Genomic DNA, 15,131 nt, shown 5'->3' with positions numbered 1-15,131 from the left:
TCGTTATTTATTTTGTTTCTGGACTCTTTCCCGGCAGCAGGAGTGTCTGCCTGCTTTGTTCCGGCGGATCCCAGGCTGCCGCCTCACACGAGGGCTCACTTGCTGCTGGATAAGTTAGAGGGGGTGGGGTGGGGACAGAGCAGGGGCTGCTGCCCCCGGGTACCTGGCGAGCTCAGGGCCTCGGGTTCCGGTTCCAGAGGCTGCATTCTGAGGGGCTCCAGCAGCCCAGGTAACCAGCCAGGACAGTCACCTGGGCCAAGTGCCTCACCCCCACCCCGGGGGACCTGCGGGCTGGGAGCTGCCTCATGCTGGGGAGGGTGCTCCAGAGGTCCCTGGAGGAGCTGGGTGGTCAGTTGGCAGCCCTGCCTGGCGGGTCCCCGTGAGGCCACCTGAGACACCCTCCTGCCCCGGAGGGCCTGGCGCCCAGGCATGTGGCCAGCCCGGGTTGCTTGGCGGATCGGGCTGAAGGGCGGGCCGGGCCTGCCGTCTCCTGTCCCCTCCAGGACCTGCCACCAGGGCGCTGAGTCTGCAGCCGGTTCCACCTCTCCAGTTCCTGAGGCCCGTCCTGCGGGGTCTCCGTCTCCCTTCTGTAGTATGAGGACCCCAGAGGGTGGCCGAGCCCTCGTCTCCTCCACTAGCTCAGGACGTTGGCACCAGCTGGCAGTAAGGAGCATGGTCGGGGTGCAGCAGGTCCTGGGGGACAGAGAAGGGTGGGGTGAGAGCAGCGGGGAGAGGAGGTGGGACAGAGACGGGCAGGAGGGACAGAGAAGCCAAGATGCATAGCGAGAAGGAAGGAGGGAGAGGGGGAGCCCGGGGGATGGACACAGGTATAGAGAGTCTCAGAGGGAGACTGGGACCCGGGGCCTATAAGAGGGGACAGGAGAGACTGAGACTCAGACCCAGGAGTGGCTCTCCGCGTTCAACTGGGGCGCCTCCCTCTGTGTGACTCTGGGCAATCCCTGTCCCTCTCTGGGCCTTGTTTCTACGCATGCAAATCCTAGGGCTCGGCTCCTTTCTCCACAGGAGGAAACCTCAGGCCCGCGGAGGGAAGGGACCTGCCCAGGGGTCCCCCGGGAGCTAGAGACTGTGGGCAGAGGTGAGGACAGTCCCCCCGCCTGCTGCCTGGGGTCCCCCACGCACCTGGTACTGGCGGGCCTCCGACTCAGGCTGCGGGGGTGGAGGCAGGGGCCGGGGCTGCAAGGAAAGCGCACAGGTGAGTGTCTCGGGCCGTGGCCTTTGACCTTTAGGTTCCCACAGGCCCGGATTCCAAGTCCCAGCTGCCCCTCTGGCTGGGAGGCCCTTGGGGGAGGGGATCCCCCAACCCCCAGCCTCCTCCTGCCACAGACCCGATGGCACCTGGGCGCCACCTGGACGGGTCAGCCACGTGCCTCCTGCCACCACGCGCTCAGCCACTCCGCGTCACTGTTTACGCTTCTCTTTTCATTAAATTTAAATAACTTCTCACCCCCATTGTACGGGGGCGCAGGGTGGAAAACAGAGAGGGCACCAGGAAACCAAGCCACGCCGGGGACCAGGAGAGCCCAGACATCTTCTGAATTATTTGGTGGTCAGCTTTACGCGTCAAGGGACGCGGGAGGTGGGAGAGGTTGGAGGAGGACAGTTCCCAGCAGGTGACGCCAAGGGGCAGCCCCTGACAGACAGGAGAGGGGGATGACCAGAGGCACCAGCCCCAGGGGACTTGGCCGCCCAGAGAGAGAGGGCCCTGGGACAACTGAGGGGACACTTCCTTAAACAGCCCAACAGGAGGCGCTGCTGGGGAAGAGGCGCCCAGGGCACTCCCCCGCCTCCGCATGAAACCCTGGAGGTGCCCAGATGGCGTCCCTGGCCACCAGGCCCCGCGCCTCTCGAGGCCGTCTCACAGGAAGGCCTGGCCGAGTGCTGGTCCTTGGGGGTCGTGGTCCATTCCTTGGGCTCCACCAGGGCAAGAGCTGCTTCCTCCCAGGCTCTTTTCTTTCTTTCTTTTTTTTTTTTTTGCGGTGCTGGGATTGAACCCAGGGCCTTGTGCTTGCGAGGCAGGCACTCTACCAGCTGAGCTCTCTCCCCAGTCCCCAGGCTCTTTTCTTTATGATTTTTAAAATTGAGAGAGAAATAGACAGACAGGAGGGGCGGGGGGAGACAGAGACACTAAACTGTCTCAAGGTGGCCCAGGCACCGTGGCCCACCCAGAGGACAGGCGCCCTGACAGAAGATGGCTTCAGGGCCGGGCCCTGCGGTGCACGCATGTAATCCCAGCGGCTCAGGAGGCTGAGGCAGGAGGATGACAAACTGGAGGCCAGCCTCAGTCACTTAGCAAGGCCCTAAGCAACTGAGACTCTGTCTCAAAAATTTAAAAAGTAAATAAAACATAAAAAGGGTGGGGACGTGGCTCAGGGTAAAGCGCCTCTGGGTTCAATCCTGGTACTGAAAACAAAACCAAAGTGGCCCTGGCTTTTAGGGGAGGGTGTGGGAGTGGGACTCACCATGGCTGGGCTCATGGGCCTCAAGTCACTGAGTGGGGACACCAGGAGAACCGGAGACGGCATCACTTCATACACGTTGTTGTCACCTGGAGCAGAGGACGGGGCGGGGCGGGGACCAGCTCAGCCTGCCAGTCCACGTCATTTACTCGTTCACTCCACTAACATTGGTGCACCCCCCAAGGGCACTGGGGAGCCATGGAGGGCTTTAGAGCAGAGGAGCCCGCTGCAGGAATCCCAGAGAGGGGTCCTGGGTTGGCTGTGCCCGTGAGGATCCACCATGTGACGGGACAGGAGTGACAGCCACTGAGAAGAGGAGGAAAGCAGGCTGGGGTGGGCACTGGGTCTCTCTGGGTTGAGTCTGAGGGTCCCCAAGAGTCTGGGTAGGGCAGGGGACCGGGAGGAGGGAGCCTCCAGGGCCGGGTGGTGAGACCTGGCTTGCAGCTTACCGGCCTCCTGGCTGGGGTCCAGCTCTGGCTTCTCTGAGGCGGTGGCCCTGGGGGTGCGTGGAGGGAACCCAGTTAGGCTGATGGGGGGCGGCAGGAGCCAGGGAGCCCCTCGGCCAGAGCCCGGCTGAGGCTGCCCATCCCGCCCGCCGAGGAGCCGCGAGGCAGCGCAGGAGAGGCGCCCGGGTCCCGTACCTGGGGCTGCGGCCCCGCCAGCCTCGGGTCACCAGCAGGTAGGCCAGGCTGCCGACGAGCAGGAAGCCGGCGGCCAGGGATCCGAGGACGGCGGCAGCCAGGATCCCGGCCCCCACCGGCAGGGACGCGGCCGGCAGCTGCTGATGCTTCTCTGGGGGGTGAGAGGAGACGGTGGTCTCAGGGCGGCCCCGGCAGCCCGAGCATCCCGCATCCGGGCACCGAGAGCAGAGTCCCCGCGGAGTCTCTGCTCCCACCTCCAGGTCTCTGCCTCCTCGGGACCCGCAGTCCTTCAGATGACCTCACCCCGTCCCCAACCCGTCACCCACTCTGTGTCACATCCTCCCCAACTTCAGAAACAAGAGGTGCGGGCTGCGCTTTGTGGGAGACGGGCGCTCACAGGATTCCCGAACCTGCCCTCCCGGGTTAGAGGCCGAGCCTGCCGCTCCCACTCATCTGACCCCACGTGGGGACCTCCCAGGCTTCGTTCTCAAGCTGGACGCCTGTTGTACCCCAGCCCTCCTGGCAGCTAAGCTGGTAGACTCCGAGGTCAGAATGCAGGGGTTCAACGCCCTGCTGGCTGTGTGACCTAGGGCAAATTACTCAACCTTTCTGTGTCTCGGTTTCTTCATCTGGGAAATGGGGGGCGGTGAGACTCCCTACCTCTATTATCCAACCAGGTAGGTTCTGTGCCATTTTACGGACGAGGAAACCGAAGCACAGAGGTGGGACAACTCGCCTGAGGGTTCGTGGTGCTGGGGTCGTACCCGCGCCCCCTGGACGCTTGACCCGTCTGCGGCTCCAGAAGAGGCGTCCTGGGAGCCCCTGCAGTGGGTGTGAGTACCTCGACCTTCAAAGTGTCGGAAGCCCATTTGAAAATGTAACGGGGAAGGGGCGTCACCATGCCCAGGCCTGGGCTGAACGGGGGGCTTGTTGGTCGTCGACCCCACAGTCCTGCGAGGTGGCTTATCACGCCCATTTTGCAGATGCAAAAACCAAGGCGCAGAGGGTTCACGGGGCCGGGCCGGGAGCCGGCTCTCTTCTGGACACGGTTTCCTGCGGAGGCACCTTCTTCTTGTGGCCTCCTCCTGACGCAAGAGAAGATCGAGTGGCTTCCGAGGTGACTCAGGAGGGTGGGGCTGGCAGGGAGTCTCCCGGCCGCCTCCGCCTCGAGGTCGCCGCCCCTCGCCCGGGCTCCTCCCTCCCTGGCCCCTGCGGACCTGCTGCTCTGGCGCTCATCCAATGGCCGATGACGGCTCCTAGCTGGCCCGCCCTCGCAAGGCTCTGCCGAGGGCCGCCCTTAGGTCACTGTCACAGCCCAGGTCTGAAAGTCCACACCCGATGCTGCAGAACGGGAAGCTCTCCGAGTCACATAACGCGAGTGGAAAAGGCCACAGGGAAACATGGCACGAGATTCCTCCAGGCTGTGGGCCAGGGGCGTGCGAAGCTGAGGGGATCTCCCGCTCAGACCCGAGTCCCCTCCCCACGACATCTGACTGCGTTCACGTCAACATTCCAAACTCTGAAAAGTCCCAGGTCCCAAACACTTGTGAGCAGATAAGGGACACCAGACCTGAACGGTTATGGTCATCTTATTTTGCCCTGATTTTCTCTGACAATAACCAAGACCTTGAACTGATCAGGACACAAAGCCCACAAGAGAGGGCGTCTGGACACCGCCGCCAATGGTAAGCAGAGGGCTTCTCTGAACCTCAGTTTCCTCTTCTGTAAAACAAAAGAAGAGCACGGATCCTCACCGGGTGGCAGCAGCCTGTTGGGGACGGAAGTCTCCCGGGAGCTCATGGCCCACAGGAAGCAGGTGCAGCTCCAGGGCTCCAGCTCACAGCTGCCACGTGGGCCACCCAGCCAGTGCCACCACGTCTGTAGGAGGATTTGGTTTGGCCACCGCGATGCAAAGCTCAGGGTTTTTTCCAGGAAATCTGGAGGCCTGGGGGGAGTGTGCCGGCCCCGGTCTCCTGGCTCTGCAGCCAGTGGTGGCTGGACGCTGATGGAGGGACGTGGGGCCACGCACCCAGCCCCACTGCTAGGCCCCCTGCAGCAGAGGGCTTCCTGGGAACAGCCCAGTTGGGATGCTGTCCCTGTCCTTAGCGCACAGGGCTGCCTCACCCATGGGTGAATTGAGTCCACGGATTCAGTCAACCTCAGGTTGAAAATACTTTGGGAAAAAAAGTGTTCATACTGACTGCTATAGACGTCCCCCTGGTCATTATTCCCTCAAGCCAATCCGGCCGCGGTGTACCTCGCGTTTCCACTGGGGGTTGCAAGCAGTAAAGAGATGATTTAAGAGCAGACGTGAGGACCGGGAGCAGTGGCGCCGCACCTGTAGTTCCAGTGACTAGGGAGGCTGAGGCCAGAGGATAGCAAATATGAGGCCAGCCTCACCAACTTAGAACACGTCTCAAAATCAACAGTAAAGAGGGCTGGGGATGAAGCTCCGTGGTAGAGCGCCCTGGGTGCAGCATACAAGAGGATGTGCGTGGCCGGGCCGTTTTCTAGAAGGGATTTGAGCATCTGTGGAGTTTGGCATCTCTGAGTCTTCAGGGCCGAGTCTCTGCAGATGGGAGAGGTCAGTGGCCTCAACGACAGAAAGGCGAGTCTCACGGTTCTGGAGTCTTGAAACCTGAGGTCCAGGCGTCCGCAGGGCTGGCTCCTCTAGGGCAGGGAAGGACAATCGACCCCAGGACTTCCTCCCAACTCCAGCGATTGACCGGCACGCTTTGGAGATCCCCATTCTGCCTCGGTTTCCACACGGCCCCGCCCCTTCCGGGCCGCCGGTCCTGGATCTGGGCCCCCAGCCCCGCATCTGAGCTCCAGGCTCTGTTTCTCAGCGAGGCCAGGTCCGGAGGTACTGGGGCGAGGAGCCAACGTATCTTTTTGAGGGGACACAGCTCAGCCCCTTAGTCCACTCCCGCCCTGCCTCCCTCCGCCTGGAGCGCTTCCATTGCTGCAGCCAGAGCCGCGTGGTTCACGCGGTTAAGACCCGTCTTCAGGATTCACTCCGTCTCATTGCCATGAACAGCGGCCCCCAGACAGGGAGCCTGTGCAGCCTTGTGTTTGCCAAAGCGGATGCCAAAGGCACCCCGCTCCCTGCCTGGTGTGATAGGACCTTGTATTCCCCTAGCAAGCAGAGGGGACCGATCTCCTTTTTTTTTTTTTTTTTTTTGGTACTGGGGACTGAACCCAGGGGTGCTCTACCACTGAGTCACATCCCCAGCCCTTTTTATTTTTAATTTGAGGCAGGGTCTCACTAAGTTGCTTAGGGCCTCCCTAAGTCACAGAGGCTGGCCTCGAACTTGTGATCCTCCTGATCCGCCTCCTGAATCGCTAGGAGGGTTTAATCTCCTTTGAATTTGAGCCATCCTTAGTGATTTGCTTGTACCCCAAAGAATGCCACATAAGTGACGCTGTGTGACCACCAAGGGAAGGTCAGAAACCAGGTCTGTTGGAACAGTCCCTTTTCAGACGTGGCTCCTGAGAACTCAGAACCAGCCGCCATGCTGTGAGGAAGCCCAAGCAGCCACGCGGCGAGGCCATCCACAGCCCCGGCTGGCAGCCAGCACCATCTGTGGGGCTCCTGAAGACGCTCCCGGAAGGACTCAGGAGCCTCCTCTCCTGGGACTCTGAAGCAAGCCAGCCATCTCTGCCGTGTCCTGTTTGAAATCGTGGGCACAGAAACAGGGAGTGAAACGCAGCCCTGGGTGCTGGTGCTGACTTCGGGCGGCAGTACCGGACAGGCCCCTTGGCTCTGCGTTCCTTTGGACTTGTCCTCACCGGTCTCTGGGCCTCTCCGCACTCAACTCTGCAGACCCATCAGCTGCGGGTCCTGCATGGCCAGCCGGGCTCTGCGTGCTGATCCCTGATGAGAACCGATCCCCCAGAATAGCGCTTCCGGAGACTGAAGGGAGACACGGCCGGCAGCCGCATGGACGTGAAAAGAGAGCTCCGGGAGGCTGCCCGGAGGCCGTCCTGCTGGGCACCTGGTCGCTGTCCCCACGGCAGCCCTGGAAGCTGAACAATAAATTCTGGAGCAGGCGGCCCCAGAGGGTGGGGCCCTGGTTAATGACTCACAGCTTCCCTGACTTGTGGTCCTGCTTCCAACTTAGGAAACCAAGGCAGGTCTGCCCCCGGCCCGCCCCGCAGGACCCCCGGTTCTGCTGTGGCCACCTGCAGCTGCCTGTGCCGCGACCCCGCAGGGCAGGCCAAACGCCTTCCCTTTCTTTCACCATGAAGCTTCCTCGCCAATCTGCTGCCTTGGGCGACGCCCGCCTCCCTGGCTAGAGCAACCCTGGGTAGATACATGACCCTGGCTTCTGCCCCTCGGTGGCCTCTGTTTCTTTCCAGGGTTCAAAGGGCAGCCGCTGCACGTAGATTTGCCCAGTCGGTCCTTCAGATGGTGCCGGGCGCAGCAAGGTGCTGTTGGCCCATTTCACAGACATGGACATGGAGGCCCCAGGGGTCTGACCAGGCGGAGGTTGTGTTGCCGGTACTGAACCCAAGGCATCGTCCAGCTGAGCCTGGGCGTTGGTGACCAACGGCGAGCAGAATGGAGCCTGGGTTCCGAGTGCGAGCTCTGGAGTCAGCCTGGGCTCGAGTCCTGCGTCTCCCGTTCCCTAGCTGGTGACCCAGGCAAGTCACTCAAACCCTCTGTGCCTTGGTTTTCCCTTATGTAAAGTGGGTCCACCGTGCCGCGGCGGGAGGATGCAGAGGGTAAGTGTCCTCGAAGCGCGCCGCGTGCAGTCGGTGAAAGGAGTCACACTGATTGACAGCCCTGGGTGTCCGGCCGGGAGGGTTGGAGAAGCCCGTGCAGCGTGGAAGACCTGAAGGTGCCACCAGGCGCTGGGTCAACAGGCAGGAGCCGTCTGTAACCGCGAGCGCCCCTGTGCTTCTGAGCCCGGTTCCTGCCACCTGCTGGCTGTGGGACTGTGGGCGACTGGCTCCCCCTCTGGAAGCCTCCGTCTCCTCACCTGTAGACCCGGGGCAGCCACAGCACCCGCCCACCGTGGCCGCCTGTGCCTGGGCAATCTTCCAGGCCGGGAATCCTGCTGGAGACTTGCTCTGTCACCTACCTTCACAGTCAGGAAGTGTCATATGACCCAGGCTTTCCCAGCTGGATGGACCCGAGAGGGACCCTCCTTGCGAGGCTGGCTTCCCTGAATGCCCTTCTTGCTCTCCAGCCTGGCCATGCTGGCCTCCTGCCAGCTGAGCTCAAGCTCTCGAGTGTCCTGCCTCAGGCCCTTTGCACAGGCTCTCCCTGCTGCTTAGATCCTCCGGCATCCACTCAGCCTTGCTGAAAGGCCACCGTTCCAGGGCAACCTCCGGATGCCACGCGGATGCCTGTTCACCACCTCGTGGCCCTGCAGGCTTTCTCACGGGGCCACCACTGTTCATGGTGCCGTATTTCTATAAGCCGAGGCTTGGTTACCGTCTGTGAGCCCCGGGAGGCAAGGCGGGGCTGTCTCGGTCACTGCTGTGTCCTCAGCTACACTCAGCACGGAGGAGGCCCCTGGGGAGTGTCTGCTGAAGAAGCAGGCACCCGAGCAGCTGAGCGACAGCGTGCACTGGACTCCCAGCCCCACCACAGACTCCCTGAGGGCTCACTGGACGCCCTGCACCTCGGTTCCCTCCTGAGCAAAGCAGAGATTCAGCCCACAGTGCACCCTATGGACGGGTGGCACCACGAATCAGATCACGTCCCTGCTTGAAACCCGTTAGTGGCCTCTCAGCAAATTCTCCCCAAGTCCCACAGCCCGGCCTGTGTCCCCCACACTCTCCTTGCTCACCACCTCGGACCACCGCATCCTGCCGTCTGCTTTGACTACACAGCCGGTCCAGCCTCAGGGCCTTTGCACCTGCTGTTCCCTGTGCCAGGAACTCTGTCCCCCAGAAATCCACACGACTCCCTCCCGTCTTAGTCCGTTACAGCTGCTAGAACAGCGAATCCTAAGCCAGGCGCCTCGTTAACAATGGGGGTTGATTTCTCACAGCTCTGGGGTGTGGCATTCATGGCGCCAGCTCGGTTGGGCTCTGTCGGGGAGGCTGAGCAGGCTCTCTTGGGTCTCTTCTAGAAAGGGCACTGATCTCATTCACAGGGGCTCTGTCTTCGGATTCCATCACCTCCCAGTGACCCTACCTGGTGGTCTGGGGATGTAGCTCAGTGGTACAAGGCCCTGGTTCCACCCCAGCATCACAATGACCACTAGATGCCGAAGGGCCCATCATTTTTCTTTTTTCTTTTTTTGGACTGGGGACTGACCCCAGCGCTGCTGTGCCGCGGAGCCACATCTCACCCTTTTTATTTTTTATTTCGAGACAGGGTCTCGCCAAGTTGCTTAGGGCAACTCACTGAGGCTGGCCTTAAGCTTGTGATCCTCCTGCCTCAGCCTCCTGAGCTGCTGGGATTACAGGCCTGCTCCACCCCCCTTGTGATACCGTCAGTTCGGGGGTTAGGATTCCAATATATGAACCTGGGGGACACAGGCCTTCAGGCCATCACCCCTTTCTCCCTCAGTTTCCCTCGTCTGGCCTCCCTGGTGACCTCCTTTCTCGCCTCCCATTATCCTATTTCATTTTCTCTACTGAGTAAATCAGAGCTTCCCCGTGCCTCAGTTTCCCCAAATGTAAAGCAGGCATAACAATGGTGCCGCCTCACGGTGTTCTTTTAGGGTGAAAGCAAGTCACCGCAGGGCACTGACTCTCATCTGGGGTGATATTTCCCCAAGGAGACATTTGGCAAAATCTGGGGACCTTTCCCATGGCGACAGTTGGAAAGCTGCTATGGCGTCCGGGGAACGGAGGGGGGCGCTCGAGATGCCCTGGCACCCGCCAGCCCTCTGCCCTCCGCCCCAGAACACCAGCCTCCGAAACGTCCGGAGGGTGGAGGCTGAGAGCCCATGCTCCAGGGAGAGAGTCAGGCGTAGGACCCCGCATGGCAGGCGCCTGAGTGCTGGCCAGCGCCGCTGTCCCCCGCCCTGTCCCCAGCGCCTTGCTGGGCGTCAGTATTGACCTATGAACATGAGGATCGAGAGATGCAGGGTCTCCCTGGGGACCAGGCACACAGTAGGCGCTCAATCCAGGTTTGATTAGCTCACACACGTGGCGTCATTCCTTGGGTCTGTCACAGGCCTACGCTCTCTAGGTGCCTTAGTTAATGCACTTCAGGATTTAATGACATCTGCAAGGCCTGCACACAGTAGGTGCTCAATCAACGTGTGTGGAATGGACGAACGAGAGAACGAAGGCGGCGGTGTCTGTGTGGGCCGCGGACACGCGGCGCCCAGGACCCCGAGCTCCCCACCTGCGGCCCCGCCCCAGCACTCACCGGCCACCTGGACCTCGGTCTTGGCCCTCATGGTCCAGGCGGGGTTGACGGTGACGGCCACGTGGTAGGTGCCGCCGTCGGAAGGCTGGACGCGACGCAGCAGCATGGAACCGTTGCGGAAGCCCACGGCGTCGCGCTGTCTCATGGCGTTACCCTCCCGCTGGGGCCGCTGCAGGCCGGGGATGTAGGTGAAGAGCATGGTGCCGCCGTGGGGCTCCTCCCCCAGGTACCAGGTGAAGTCCTGGAAGCTGTCGGGGACACCCTCCAGGGACAGGAGAAGGTCCTGGTTCTTTTGAGGCTGTTCTGGAATCTTCTGGATATGGAGGGCTGCCTGGGAGCCTTGGGGTGGCCAGAGGGCCAGGAAGGAGGCTGTGGGGAGTAATGGGGGAGACCTGAGATTGGGGGTGTTGGGCAGGGACCATGCCATGCTCCTTCCAATGGGTCCTCTTTTGGGAACAAAGACTGAGTGTGGGAACAGTGCTGGGATCGATTTGTGATGTCTGACCTGGGTGCAGGTGTGGTAACACAGGCACAGGTGCCACAGATTTGCCATCGAATTGGCCCAGAAGAGTCTTCTGCCCTGAGATACTATGTGAACTGCTCCTAAACACTCAGGACTCACTGAATCCATTTATTCATTTATTCAACCAATACTTACAGTATAACACACACACACACACACACACACACACACACACACATCTATGTAAGCTACTGTTCCAGCTCTGCATGATATGTCTAAAATCCCCTAGCTTTTTTCCTGGTCACAAGGGATACAGCAGGGAATCAAACACAAATAAATTCCTGCCTTCATGGTTCTAGAATGTTCCACAGATAAAATGGGAATGGATGTGTGGTTTTACTGCCCTTTTCCCATCTTCTGCTAATAATTTCACCTTTCTAATAATCAGTTCTTCCTTTTAAGAAGAAACCTCAGTCCCTGGGCGAAGTCCCACCTTCTCCCTCAGCCCTTGGCTTCCTCCTTACCCGACAGCAGCAGGCTCTTTGGGAAGCAGCTCTGAGTCCCCACGAGAAGCTCCATCCTCACTGAGATGCGGAAGGGTGGCAGGCAGGACCCTAGGGGGCCAGAGGGCTGGGTCCCCGGGATCTGAAGTGGCTCTGGGGACCCCGGGGTGCCTGAGACACACCCCGTCCCAGCGCCCGCTTTCCACAGACTTGGAGGCTCCTCCCGAGTGCCCTGGGATGGGAGCGCAGATGCTGGTTGAACCAGTTCTCCAGGGTGACTGGGGCGCTTCCTGGGGTTTCCCGGACTCCTCCCCGGCCCCTCCAGCCTCTGCATCCCACTCAGAGTGACTGTCGGCAGTGACAGCAGTAATCGCAGCCGCCGTCACAGCAGCCTCAGGGGAGCAATCCCCCTGCAGCACCGACGCGGAAGCTTTCCATCGTCCTCCCAGAAGGTTCTACTGCTGAGTGCGGATCTGGAGGTCTGGGGTGGGCGGGGCCAGGCACCCCGACCCTGCCGAGGTCTCTGGTCCCCAGCAAGAGCCCACACTAAGGTGGGCTGCAGCGTATCAGCCCCACTGTGTGTCTGGACACATAGTCACCAGCTTGTCAGAGGTGAACCGCACTTTTGAGTCCCCACATTGGGACAAACCAGGAGCCTTGACTTTGAGCCAGCTGGAGGGGCACTGTGGCCCTGGGGAACCCAGCGACTGCAGATTCCAAAGCAGCTCAGTGGTGAGCCGGGAAGCTGCCGATGTGACGATGTGACGGAGACACCAGACCTGATCGTGAAATGAAGCTCTGAGAACACTGCTGGAGAGCCAGGGCCGGGGAGGGTTAGCTGCCCTGCCCTCCGGTCAGCCTCCCTTCAGGGAGCCCAGCTCACCAGGTCCCCGCGTGCAGGATTGTAAGCTGCCGTCCTAGGAGCCTGGCTTCTCACTCTCGAATGGGACCCCCCTGGGCCAGGCCTTCAAGGCCAGAGATGCAACAGGTGCCTGTGAAAGTCCTTTGTCCTTCTGCTTCGTACCTTCCTGACTCTGCAGGAATGTGGGTGCGTCCCTTAATTGCCCGGCCAGTTCACTGCTGTCTGAACTAGGACCTCCTAGGCTTGGCCCGTAGAAATGCAGCTCTCAGGGAGGGACCCTGAGTCCCTGCTGCCTGTGGCGCCGGCCACTTCAGTAACACTCTCCAGCGTTTTACTGACTTTGTTCTGCACCTGTGAACTACTCAGTGTGCTATTTCTGTACAAGGTCCTTGGTCACAAAGGCCAAGAATGCAAACCACCAGTGTCATCACGGTTAAGAAACGATGTCAAACTTCCTATAAAAGCCCCTGTATCCTCAGTTCGGGGCCCAGAACTTCAGAGCACCAGCTCCCTGCGCTCTCCCACCCTGGGGTGGTGCTGGGTCCCTTGCTGGGCGCCCTTTTCCCATAACGCCACCAGCTGGGTGCGGGATCTCGGGGCTGCACCTCTGAACCTGGCTTCCTCCGCTGGAGGATGGGACTCTGCACGGCCCCTGCACGGAGGTGCTGGGAGGAGTGACCAGGGCTGTCTGCACGGGCCCGGAGCAAGGGGGAAGCCGCCAGGGCTCTGGTTACCTAGAGCACGGCCAGCTATTCTGGATTTTCCAGTTGCTGAAGCTAGCGCTGCCTCCCTCCCTCCATCTTTCTCTCTCTGTCTCTCTCTGCCCTTCCCTCCCTGTCTCTCTGATTCCTTTTCCATTATTAAAAGCAAAGTGGAGGTTTATTTAACATTTAGACAGTACTCAAAAGGAAGAAAATAAAACCCAAACGTCTTCCAACTACACAGACGGACGACCAATAGCCTTCATCAGGGCTTTCAGCCCCAGAGGACAGGACCGCTCCCCCATTGGTCCCAGCCTCCTGGGTGGCCGTTCTTCTGGTCCGGGATTGGTTGAGCGGTGTGGGGAGCTGGCCAATGAGATGGGAGGGATGCTGCGGGGGGGGGGGGGGGGGGGGGGGAGGTGGTTCAGGCCTAGAGATTCCATAGGGACCGGGTGGGCTGCTTCTCTGGGTGGAGACTGGAGATGATGGCTGGAGTACAGCAGCCGTCTTGGCATCAACCTGAGGCCAATGTCAAGATGTGGAGAGAAACAGACTGAACCGCAAAGAGGCACGGCTGAGCTCACACGTGGTGCGGGTGTTGCGGGGACGGGTGGGGGAGTTGCTGTTGGTACTGGGATTGAACCAGGGGCACTTTACCCCAAGCTACTCCCTCGGCCCTTTTAATTTTTATTTACATTTTAAAATTTTGAGACAGGGTCTCCCTCAGTTGCTCAGGGTCTCGCTATGTTGCTGAGGCTGGCCGCGAATGTGTGAGCCTCCTGCCTCGGCCTCCTGAGGCATTAGGAGGCTGGCATTACAGGCGTGGGCCACTGTGCTGGCTCACCCTCACATTTTCTTATACGTTCATCCTTCCCTTCAAAGCTTGAATGAGTTCCTGAAAATTCTGCCGGTAAGTCAAGAACTAGGAAAAAAAATTTTTTTCTGTAAAATATTTTGATTATTATTATTATTTTTATTGTGGTAAAACACATACGTTTTACCATCCTGACAGCTGAGAACTGATGGCGTTGGTACATTCGCGATGTGGCACAACCATCACTGTGTAGTTCCAGGACATTTTCATCGCCTCAAAGCCGGTGAGCAGTTGCTCCCGGTTTCTTCCTCCCACTCCCGGCAACCACGCCCTGCTTCTGTCTTTCGGATCCGCCCCTTCTGCACATTTCACATAAGGGGAATCATTCAATAGGTGACCTTGGGTGTCCAGCTTCTTCCACTTAGCTCGATGTTCTCGGGGTTCGCCCCTGTTGTAGCGGGTGTCGTGCTCCTTCTTTTTCTATGGTTGAATCACACCCCTTTGTATGGCACCCCACATTTTCCTACCCATCATGACGGATTTGCACCTATTGGCTATGGTGATAGTGCTGGTGTGAACATCTGTATGGAAATATGGGTTCGAATGCCTGTTTTCAATTCTTTAGGGGTACATTCATAGGAGTGGAATTCCTGGATCACTTTGTTCTTTTTTAAAAGAAGTTACATCACTGTTTGACCCAGCTACTCCTCGGTTTATACCCAAAGGACTTAAAATCAGCATTATAGTGATGTAGCCACATCAATGTTCACAGCAGCTCAATTCACAACAGCTAAACTATGGAACCAGCCTAGATGCCTTTCAACAGATGAATGGATCAAGAAATTGTGGTACATACACACAATGGAATATTACTCAGCCATAAAGAATGAAATTATGGCATTTGCTGGTAAATGGCTGGAACTGGAGGCTAACATGCTAAGTGAAATAAGCCAGTCCCACAAAACCAAAAGCTGAATGTTCTCTCTAATAGGCAGAAGTTGACTCAAAATATGGGGAAAGAATAGAAGTTCACTGGATTAGACAAAGGGGAATGAAGGGAAGGGAGGAGGGTTGGATGTTGTGACCAGTGTGACCAAACTCTCAGGTTTGGAGAGGGGCGAAAGGGAACTGGAAAATAAAGATTTACAGACACGGATCTTGAAGATTAAGCTGGGATCAGGTGGAGCCTGCTCTCTGACAGAGAAGCAGATCTACAATCTTTATTTATATTCGTCTCATCATCAGTTTAAGAGTATGCAAACATTATCCTTGGTATTCAGAAAAGTCACAGAAACTAGGACATCCTGTGTAGGTTCCTCCCAGTCGCAGTCAAA

General features: G+C 59.1%; 1 protein-coding gene across 1 annotated transcript; it reads right to left on the bottom strand.

The window, feature by feature from the left end:
• Ceacam19 (CEA cell adhesion molecule 19) lies at positions 1-11,671 on the bottom strand. The gene is made up of 7 exons (XM_047528192.1): positions 11,442-11,671; positions 10,455-10,823; positions 3,119-3,269; positions 2,927-2,973; positions 2,481-2,566; positions 1,141-1,194; positions 1-693 (listed from the first exon to the last, which is right to left on the bottom strand). The coding sequence occupies exons 1-7, from the start codon at positions 11,494-11,496 to the stop codon at positions 640-642; spliced, it is 816 nt and encodes a 271-aa protein (XP_047384148.1). The 5' UTR covers positions 11,497-11,671; the 3' UTR covers positions 1-639.
• Between the last annotated feature and the right edge of the window lie 3,460 nt (positions 11,672-15,131).

This window comes from Sciurus carolinensis, chromosome 16 (assembly GCF_902686445.1).
Source record: "Sciurus carolinensis chromosome 16, mSciCar1.2, whole genome shotgun sequence".
Taxonomy (NCBI): Eukaryota; Metazoa; Chordata; class Mammalia; order Rodentia; family Sciuridae; genus Sciurus; species Sciurus carolinensis.
The sequence above is the reverse complement of the archived record's forward strand: the minus strand, read 5'-3'. Positions and strand labels throughout refer to the sequence as shown.

Coding starts and splice junctions, on each gene's coding strand:
- Ceacam19 (XM_047528192.1), bottom strand. CDS start 11,496: ATGGAGCTTCTCGTGGGGACTCAGAGCTGCTTCCCAAAGAGCCTGCTG. Junction 1,195..2,480: donor GGCCCATGAGCCCAGCCATG/GTGAGTCCCACT, acceptor CTTTCCTTGCAG/CCCCGGCCCCTGCCTCCACC. Junction 694..1,140: donor CGGAGGCCCGCCAGTACCAG/GTGCGTGGGGGA, acceptor TCTGTCCCCCAG/GACCTGCTGCACCCCGACCA.